This window comes from Sprattus sprattus (assembly GCF_963457725.1).
Source record: "Sprattus sprattus genome assembly, chromosome: 1".
Classification (NCBI taxonomy): domain Eukaryota; kingdom Metazoa; phylum Chordata; class Actinopteri; order Clupeiformes; family Clupeidae; genus Sprattus; species Sprattus sprattus.
The window spans coordinates 64547465-64558579 of record NC_137920.1 but is presented as its reverse complement, the minus strand read 5'-3'; the positions used below and the strand labels follow the sequence as shown (position 1 = coordinate 64558579).

Sequence of the window (11115 nt, the reverse complement as noted above, 5' to 3'; positions counted from 1 at the left end):
CTCTGTATCACGCAATTTTATCTCCAGCTTGCCAGCTTTACTCTCTCCACTCTTTTATCTCTCCATCCCCCAATGCTGTATCATATCTCCTTTTTTTATACCTCAAATAAATTAAGCCAGTCACTTGCTCCCTCTCTCTCTTCTTGACCCTCTTTACACTTTCTGTCTTATCTCTTCTTTCTGGCACGCTTTCCACATCTCTGTCTATCACTTTATTTTCTCTCCAATTCATCTTCACTTTCTTCATGCTTTATTCCATCTACTCACTTTTTCTCTATCTTGACTACTTTTAACACCACCATATAAAGCAAAGCATTTCGCTTTGTCGTTCTATCCCCCTTTCTTTCCTCTCTGACACAAATAACTTTTCTTGGAATGGCCTAGCAACCACCATGACAACTCTAGCAACTCAGAATAGCAACACCTTCTATGATGACATCCCAGCAACCAACAAGACTTCCCCTAGCAAATAGCATAGCAACCACCATGACTTACCTGACAATGCCATAACAACTAACTTGAATACCTTAGCAACAACCTAGTAACCACTACTATAGCGACAACCACTGTGTCCTCCAGTTTGGCATAAATTACTGTGGGTTGCATTGAAGACAAACACTTCTTTGAACTACAATAATAAAGTTTGTAATATTACAGTAAACAAATAATTCTAAAATGCTGCAATATGTTTCATTACAGCCATATGCTAAAATTGCACGTGTTACTGCACTATATAGGCTTACTACAGTACATCAAAAAGGCATAACTATGCTATCTATTTACTGCAGTATTTCCAATGCAGTAAATTACATACATCAACACAAGACACAGTCTACCAAAGTACTGTAATACCACTAGAAGTCTGCTGTAGCCCTACAGTAATGCTGATCCAGTCGGTCCTCTGCATTTGGTGTCAAACTTTTACATGTTTGAACTTTGCATTTCGGTAACATTCTCCTCTGCATTGCATCTTGGAAATACGTCAATCCAAGCCAAGTATCTGAAGACAGTGTTCATAGGTCGGCTTGCCTCTCACAATAGATGTCACAATTGAGTGTGGCAAATGTACTGTAATTGCATTCTTCAATCAATGTCTTAAACTGATAGCCTATGACTTACATATAGAGCAGTACTGTAATAGTGGAAACAACTCTCCAGGAACAGATACATCTATGTTCGCCTTCTGTAGACTCTATTACTATTAGAGATAGTAAGTCTGCAGGCCAAATTTTTTTTTAAAAATAATCTAAATAAAATTTCTGCTAAAATAAGAATACTTTTTCTTATTCAAGCATATAACTGGCATGGTTTTAATGTAAGATTCAAACATTCAATAATCTTTCATTCAGTGTTCAGGAAATTCTCTGAGAAGCAGCCACAATTGTAAACATAATGCTACTCTTTAATGTTTGTTTGCCAGCTATGGCAGGTACCATTGGTCTACCTACTATGTCTTACAGTGGTCAAAGTGAGTAACGTCACAAGAGGCGAACGTTCCAACATTAATTTCAATGGCAAAAAAAGACTTGATGAAAAACAACAATAACAAGAATGAGATTGCAGTATTTTTACAAGAGCACTACAAGGGATCGGGATGGGCGTGTCAGAGACGAAGAGATGTCAATATCTCAAAAGTGCTAGGAGCAAAAATGGCACAAGGAAACAGGTTGAATCCGTGTATCATTCGTTCATTTGTTTTTCCGATTTAGACGAGAATTGAAAAAATGAAAACAACGTTTGATTTCTCGTTTTTCCCTTTTCAAAACCAAAACCAGAAATCCGATTACGGTTCGTTTTCTCGTTTTTTCCATTCTGCACCCCCAAACGGAAAATGGAAAATGAAACATTCGAATAACAAATTCTGGTGAGAAAAAAAAGTTGAAAATATTCCATATAAAAGTCCAAACTGGTTAACCATGGGAACAGATGTCCGAGAATAGCACACCATCAGCGGACTGGCCCTGAGCAGCTACACCCCTGGTTCCATCCTCCAGAGGGACCAGGATGAGAGCAACAGGTGTCCGAGAATAGTACACCATCAGCGGACTGGCCCTGAGCAGCTACACCCCTGGTTCCATCCTCCACAGGCACCAGGATGTGAACATAATGTGTCCGAGGACAGTGCACCTTTAGCGGACTCGCTACGAGGTGTGTAACCCTGATTATCATCATCCAGAGGCACCAGGATGTTAACATAATGTGTCCGAGGACAGTGCACCATCAAGGGACTCTCTACGAGCTTCTAGGCCCTTGTTTTCAACCTCCACAGGCACCGGGATGTCAAAAATATGTGTCCGAGAAAGATGCACCATCAACGGACTCTCTACGAGCTTCTAGGCCCACCCAGGTCGGACGACCGATTTGCACGTCAGGACCGCTACGGGCCTCCACCAGAGTTTCCTCTGGCTTCGCCCTGCCCAGGCATAGTTCACCATCTTTCGGGTCCTATCGCGCGCGCTCTTGCTCCAGCTCCCCGACAGAGCGGGTGAGACGGGCCGGTGGTGCGCGGGGATCCCACAAAAAAAGCAGCGTGGATTTGTTATTCAAATGTTTCATTTTCCATTTTCCGTTTGGGTGTGCAGAATGGAAAAAACGAGAAAACGAACCGTAATCGGATTTCTGGTTTTGGTTTTGAAAAGGGATAAACGAGAAATCAAACGTTGTTTTCATTTTTTCAATTCTCGTCTAAATCGGAAAAACAAATGAACGAATGATACACGGATTAGGTAGAAATAAGAAACCTGAAGATGAAGAACCGCAAACAGCAAAGGGTGATTGAGCAATTAAGCCTTTTAGCGTATTTCTGAATGACTTTGCTGGAGAGGAGCGCCACGTTACAGTTTAACGGGTGTCAACAGATGGCAAAGACAAGAAAACCAGGCAAGCAGTGTAAAGACAAAATCCCAAGTGTTCCTTTACACATTTGTTCTTGTGCTTGACATGAGGTAAGGGTGAAGTTATGATATGGGCCATTCTACCGAATTGATGCAAAGTCATGTCGGATATATTTTGAATTTTTGTATGTTTTTTTCCCAAAACTTTGACCGTATGTATATTGTACCATATCTAAAGTACACATATCTAGTAAAAGAACTGTCAAGTTTTATATTGTATTTTCAGAATGTGTTGGAATGTTTTTCCTCTTCCAAAAATTGTCACTACCGAAACATCACATTTACTATAGTAAAAAAGTATTATTATTGACCTGTTCAGATTGTGTTTCCTTCCCTTCTCTGAAGAGTATTTTTAAAAATATTTCTTGAAGATTTTCACAATGAAATCCATAGAAATGAATTTTTTACCAAATTTTCAAGGTCAATTTATCTGTTTCGGTAGTGACTGCACTGTTTCGGTAGTGACTGCACTGTTGGATGGATGTTCATTTCTCTCCCAAAATCATCCAAAAGGTGCTCTGGGCCTCCCTTTAGTCCACACAACACATTTATTTAAAAATGATGTGATTGAACTACTTGCCATTTCATTTTGTCACTACCAAAATCATCTGGTCACTACCATATGTTTCGGTAGTGACTGTTTCGGTAGTGACAATTCTAGCTAACTTTAAGCATAAATAAAGAATTCTAGCAAGCACACGGCTTGCAAAAACATCTTTGAAGAGGTGTACACACATACAAACATAAGATTTTCCATGAAACCCCAAAAGGTTTACTTAATTGAAGAAAACATGCGTTTCGGTAGTGACAATTCTTAAGGTTACACGTCGATTTTCAGACTTTGGAACACATTTATATAAAAACTATGGGATTTAGCTACTTACCATTCAACCATGAGGGACAGAGATGCAGTGTCACTGCATGGTCAAAAATGCAGAGTCGTGGCTAAAACACAGGCTCAGCCTATGGACTAAAACTCTTGTGTTTCGGTAGTGACATGAAAACTAGGGACATGATTTTTTGAGTATAGTAAATTGATTTAAAAATTAAACCCACAATAAATCTAAATATTCCAAGTTCTGTTTCAACCCAATCATAAAGATCTTTGAAATTAAATCATTGAAAAAAATCAAAAAAAATTGAAAAGTGTTATTTAAAGGCATTGAAATTTAGATGTCAGGGTTGGGGACAGCTACTTCCCAATAGAAAGTACCCTATAAATGATGATTTTGTATATATTTAGCTTATCATTCTCATGTAATGCATTGGGTTTATATAGACCATAACATTTTCTAATTTAATATCTATGCCTAAATACCTAATTGTTTTGTAAATAGATTTTATTGTTGAGGGACTGCATATTACACAAATTCGGTAGAATGGCCCATATAGGCTACCATCTGTTTGTGTGCTTTATCCCACAAACCAGGCATACATTAGTAAAAGGCAAACGTTTCTCTGCACTGCAAAAATCTGTTAACTTCACATTAATAATTAGTGCCGCACGTTAGCAACATCATCAAAGGAAAAAGTCAATAAATAGGACGGCTTTCAATGAACAGCATATTGCTCATTGTGATGCGACAGTGGGCTTTGGATGAAATCAGCATATCATTTAAATAACAACACGCTGTGCATCGTGAATAGTGCAAGTAGAGACGTCTCTGCGTCACTGAGCATACAGCTTCAAAACAGCATATTCATCCCCCATTCATTCTGTTACACATGTGTACTTTACATGGTATCTTAGCTGGGATGGGGAGCAGCCTTAGATCTTCTCCTGAAATGCAAGGCTTTGAGCTCCGCCCTGAAGCTATGATTGAGCCAGCAGTAGATGAAAGGGTTGTAGCAGGTGCTGCTGGTGGCAAACCAATGAAAGGAGAAGTAGACAGCGTTATTGGCCTGGATGACCTTGCTGGAGAGCAGCACCACGTAGCAATTCAGGGGGAACCAGCAGATAGCGAAGATGGCCACCACCAGCACCAGCATCTTTATGGTCATGCGCTTGCGGCGTCGGTGAGCGGCAGACTGGGCCACCGTCACGTCACCGATGGTGTTATGCACCCACACCTTCTTGGCCACAATGATGTACGCCACGGAGATTATAGTCAGCGGCAAGACGTAAAGCAAGAAGAAGGTGGCCAGGTCAAGGTACTTCCAAAACAGGTCAGACGGGGCTGGGAAACTGGGTAAGCAGATAACGCGTACTTCACTGGAACAGAGAGACAGAGGGAAAGATAGAGAGAGAGAGAGAGAGATTGAATATTCTGAATGTATTCAATTAAATCATTGTAAACACCAAACAAGCATTAAGCATAAAACATAACGACAGGATCTAGATATTTCCTTCAGTTCTTATCAGACAGTTTAACCAGGGTAAACCAAAAGACACAGTAAGCAATGTCCTGACACAAAATGTCCGAAAAGCTTTACATCAATCCATTAACAACTAACAGTACCATGTCTCTTCTCGTTAGTAAATATTTACTTATTTCATTAATTTCATTAATAGATCAGAATGTTGACAATTGAGCTTATTCACAGGCCCTTCTGAGCCCACCCTAGGGTCTAATCATTGTTGCTAGGTAACAGAGAGCAATCCTCCTGGAGCCCACTTTCAAATAGACAAAGAAAATACAAATAAATGACTCTCAAGGTTCAGCATTCAAACTTGTTCTCAGCCTTTATATTCATAGACACATCTACCTAGCCTGGCCATTACCAGCCTGTGACTCCATTTCATTCCGTCTTTCAGTCTGGGCCAACCCAATGCATTTTGGTTTCCGAGATCAGCGGGTGCTTATCTTGAGGTTTAAAATCATTGGACTTCCCTTAACCAATCAGCAACGTTTAGTAAGCATTCGGTAGATTAAACTCTTCCCAAAGCCAGTTGGGAGAAGAGCTACGACGTCCTTTCCAATCATAAAACTTACAAGAAAATCCTCTTGTTCTCCTTTTAATTTTCTGATGTTCTCGAGAGTTGAGACAACTTTTCCGATAGCTTTTCGTGTCTTTTCCTCCAAGGCGAGTTTTGCGTCACAGCTCTGAACTGTTCGCTGATTGGTCCTGCAAAATTTTGAGTTCTGGAGACGATTGTCAATGGGGTTGGGCCAGACTGAGTATGAGCTTGAAATCAATTCAGGCGGAAATACGTAGGCTGGTGTCACCAGGCTAACATCTACCTGCCACACACTACAAATACCTGGTCTGGTTCAAGTGGTCAGTCTGACGAACAAATGAATGATGCGCCCTAGTGTGGCTGCCTGCAGTAATGTGTTATTATAATGCGCTGGCAAATGAGCATAGCTTGAGCATATGGAGAGCAGGTAATTACTTCAAATTGGCAACTCCTGGGCTTAGTATCTAGAGAATGTCACATCAAGAGACTGGCTGACTTTGCATAATATGATATGATACCTATTTGGTATTTTTGACAAAATAAACAAACTTCAGCCAGAAAGAACAAAAGAAAAATGCCAATCCTTCAAAATCACTTAGTAAAGATTACATAGAAATGGTTTAGAAAAAAACAACAATAAACATAGCCGCAAACGGTGATCATAGGGGTTCAAGCAGAATGTGTGAAACAGGTGAAAGAGGATTATTTTAATGTAAAAAATGTAATGCATTTTACTCAGACTCCAAATATAATCAACTAAAGCATGTCAAGGTTTGCTTAAAAAGGAAAATGTTTGTTCTTACCCATACTCAAAACGCAACAATTGCTGATAAATTGCATGTGGCAGGGAGAAGCAGGATGCCATTGCCCATATCCCTGCAATCCACACCAGACCTCTCTCACGAGACATCCGTTGCTTCATAGGGTGCATGATCAGCTAGACGGACGGACACACACACACACACACACACACACACACAGGTGAGTGATATTAGGGTGTTTATATATGTATTGCCCACTGCAGAGTCTTTGAGATGTTAACTTGCAATTCATTCTGTGTCAGGATTCTTTATCAGGCACCAGTGGTTAGGCGTACTTCTGGAAATGGTTTTTCACAGTATTACGAGGTGTGCGACGGTCATATCATGCCTAAAGACTGACCATAGCTAAAACCTAATTAACAGAGAGTGAAGTTGAAACTGAAATCTATACTTGGACAGTTCATTTGCATACATTCAGTTTTAAATATACACAATATACACTCATACATACTCATAACTAACAAACATAGAATCTTGGTATTTTTCATATACTTTCTAAGGAGTTACAAATCATGTGTCTTTAATTACTCATCTACAATCAGCTAACTCGAATTGAATCAAGAAATAAACATTTGGCGTTTCATCAGATATTCACCAGAAATGAAAGATTGTTTCACAAATGTACCTTGAATAGATAACTGTTCACCACAGGGTTATCTGGGAGATTTTTCGTTTAACTACTATAGCCACACTACTTTTCCTATTTCGAAATGAACGTGACAGATTATGTACTCAAAACCATCCATAGGTCACCATGACAGAGTGGTTCTAAATCGCCACCAACTCACCTCATCTTCACTCTTATAAATTGTTCAGATGCATTTTGGCACTGAATTACTGCATAACCATCTGGGTTTCAACTAAGACCGGATAAATGAAGGGGGTTTCAAGCAACCAGTGGTTTCATATCAATTCAATGACTAAATGGATGGACCAGGCTGCTTTGTTAATTTGATGTCAATAGAACTAGATACATTACAGTAACACAAACTCCTGCATTGTTGGGAATATGACCAAACTAAAATAACAGATAGAGGACAGATAAAGAATGGGCTTCAGGTTACCTGATGTCTGTCCACAGCAATGGCCACCAGGGTTAGAGCAGACACCTGGACAGAGCAATACTGTGCAAAGCGACTGACGTGGCACATCACTCTGCCAAAAACCCAGGTACTGTGGACGAACCGTACCTGCAAAGTCAAAGTAAGCATCAATCCATGTACAATGCATTCAGAGTCCTCTAATGGTGCGAAAGGAACATACAGTATCTACAGACTGAGTTTGTGTTGTAGTACTTTGCTATAGCAGGATGAAGCACTTTGTACTTTTATTCCCGAAAGGCTGCAAACAGGAGACATTTTTTTTTTTAAATCCAATAAACATTGATTATTTCTCATGGCATTCATTTTTATTTCACTTCATGTACTGTTATTCTCATCCAATTAGCAAACAAGCAGCCTGGTATTCATAATGTGGGCTCCCATGGTGCAAATGGATTCTCGCCACTGGCATTGTTGACGTCTATCCCAGCCTAAATAATGCTTCTTTTTACCTTATATGTCCTTTGTTATTCTCTGTTATTTCTCAAGTATTTCCTAACTCAAGTTAAAAGCACTCCAGTGAGAAATACATGATGTCCTTGAGTTGTTCACTTATAATAAAATGAATGTGTGCCGACAGTTCTGTTCAATAAAAATGACTGCATGCATAGATGTATCAACACTTGTGCACAGATATCAACTCAACTGAGGCAACTGGGATGACTCATTCAGCCTTCAAACTTGTTTTCAGCCTTTATATTCATAGACACAATTCTACCTGCCACACACTTCGAAATACCTGGTCTGGTTCAAATGCTCAGTCTGCCGAACAAATGAATGATGCGCCCTAATGTGGCTGCCTGCAGTAATGTGTTATTATAATGTGCTGGCAATGAGCAAAACTTGAGCATATGGAGAGCAGGAAATTACTTTGCCACATCAAATTGGCAACTCCTGGGCTTAGTATCTAGAGAATGTCACATCAAGAGACTGGCTGACTTTGCATAATATGATATGATACCTATTTGGTATTTTTGACAAAATAATCAAACTTCAGCCAGAAAGAACAAAAGAAAAATGACAATCCTTCAAAATCACTTAGTAAAGATGACATAGAAATGGTTTAGAAAAAAACAACAATAAACATAGAAGCAAACGGTAGCCTAATCATCGGAGTTCAAGCAGAATGCGTGAAGCACCCCACTTATTGACTGCTGAAATTTGAAGGAGAGAAAAAAAGGAATGGGGATTAAAATACAATACGGATCCGTTGCTTCGCTGCTTGGATCTCTTAAAACTCAAATCTAAAATCTTTGCAGTACCTGTCACAGTAATATCAAGTTATGTCTGACGGCAAGGGGACAAAACGATGTTGCCTGTGACACATGGCATTCTTCTACACACGGACAGAATAGAACAACTGGAAAATGAAACCTTACTGTTAACTCATCCAGAGGACTTGAACAATTCACATTACACCAAACCAAAGATCCAGACATTGATAAAATAGAGCTAACTGATTTTTTATTTTTATTTAGACATACACATTTTCATTCCCTTATTCAGACACACACAAGTATACCCCTCCACCTTTCCACTCAACGGTAACCCAGAACTCTTGTTTCCCCTCCCAACAGGTGAAGAATAAGAAAATGATATAAAACTATGGATATTGGCAACTTGTGGGTAAAATGATTGATCACTGATATCTAGTGTTTCAATTATCTAATAGTCCCTTAATGAGTTATCACTGGAATCGTGCACACATCGTTGAATTTTGTCAAATAATTGAGAATACCAATAAAAATCCCTGCCCTTAGCTTCTTACGGTTCGACTCTGTACAAGTAAACCAACTTACCAAAGTAAACGGGGTGTTCAAAAGCGTGATCATCAGGTCCGCAATTGCCAAGTTCATTATGAAAAAACTGGTTACTGAGTGCATCCTTTTGTTTTTAATCACAACATGGCATACCACGCTATTTCCAAAGAGGGATATAACTATAATCACTGAATAGGCGATGACTAAGAGAGCTTTCATAGCCGGGTTCTGTGACTCGGTCTCATCCATCGCACCGTACAGTTCATCATCCAAAGAAAAATTCCAGAACGTTGTGTTGTTCATAAAAACGTAAATTGGAGTAAAATAGCCCGATGAAGTATTTTTAAGAGCCATTGTTCAAAGTCAGCTGTTAGCCTAGTAAACTGTAAGCAGAGCGGTATCGGTCCTACGACTGACAGATTTTCTCCAATTAATAGGCTATACGAGTGTTTCTTAGCAGTAACGTGCTGTCAAAACGTTACCGGAGTGGGATTGGACAGCAAAAGTTACACACGCCACCCATGCTTACGAATCATTTCTGTCTACAGAAAACATAATGTCGCCTATCTAATGAAACATTAAGCGAACGTGCATATGAATAGAGCTAGCCTTGGTTTAAAACAACATTCAAGTAGCCTACATTAAATCAGGATACATAAAACCACACAAAGGAACAGTTCTCATGGTCTGACCTGATACAAAGGCACTGAATGCACAGAAATATTTGCCCTTTCACACATAGCCTAATGCTCGTTTAAGGAGTCTGTTCCCTCTTTTCATGTTTAGTCGAATCTAATTTCATTCGAAAAATATCATAAAATTACCTGTAGCAAATAATTCAGATGCACAGATTGTATGAGAAAACTGGTAACCGTCATTATTTTTGAATGGACACATTTCTTTGGACAATGTATAGCACGATTGTAGCCAGGTCCAGAAGTAGCCTACGATTTTGAAAAGAAAAAATACTTTAAAAACTGCAGCTTTACTAAACCACTAGGCTAATGCAATGAGGAACAGGAGACATCTATGAGAATTAGGCTTTTGGCGCAAGTGTTCAACAAGTGAATAGCTCGGATCTCAGCTGTTTTTGCAAACCGTTGCCTTATTAAAAAACTCAATAGCCTACGACTCGAAACAATTGTCATGATCAAATAGAGGGTGCAAAGCGGAGAAAAAACATGGCCTCGTTTCCCGATAACGACGTATCTTAACGTTCTACGTGGATTTTCGCGACATAGTAGACTCAGTAACACTTTCTATTTACGAGTGTTTCCCAACCATCAATTTAAAGTCAGGTGCACGAGCGCGACGTGCACGAGTTCTTAAGTATCTCTTAGAAGCTGTTTACGTCACGTTAACCTGTTAACGTTAATTGCTGTGAAATTAGCTAGCCTATGCGTGCATCGAACGTGCACTGTGCACTGAATTCGGGGCGGGAATAGTAACGCCATCTCCAGCAGAGTATTTAAACTGTGTTCCCATTGTAACGACATTTATTACGATCTGTCTGAGAGTGGGCTGACAAAGCTAGCATCATCGAAGTCATACAGTACAGTAGGCTACATACATTCAATAAAATTAACCTACATTTGAGTCCAACTGCATGACCATTCTTACCGTACACTTACCCTTACAATA

General features: G+C 39.5%; 1 protein-coding gene across 1 annotated transcript; it reads right to left on the bottom strand.

Annotated features, from left to right (window-relative positions):
• Positions 1–4640: 4640 nt before the first annotated feature.
• gpr83 (G protein-coupled receptor 83) lies at positions 4641–9777 on the bottom strand (the record flags this gene model as incomplete). The annotated part of the gene is made up of 4 exons (XM_080845828.1): positions 4641–5106; positions 6597–6730; positions 7679–7804; positions 9514–9777. The coding sequence occupies 4 exons, from the start codon at positions 9775–9777 to the stop codon at positions 4641–4643; spliced, it is 990 nt and encodes a 329-aa protein (XP_080701954.1).
• Between the last annotated feature and the right edge of the window lie 1338 nt (positions 9778–11115).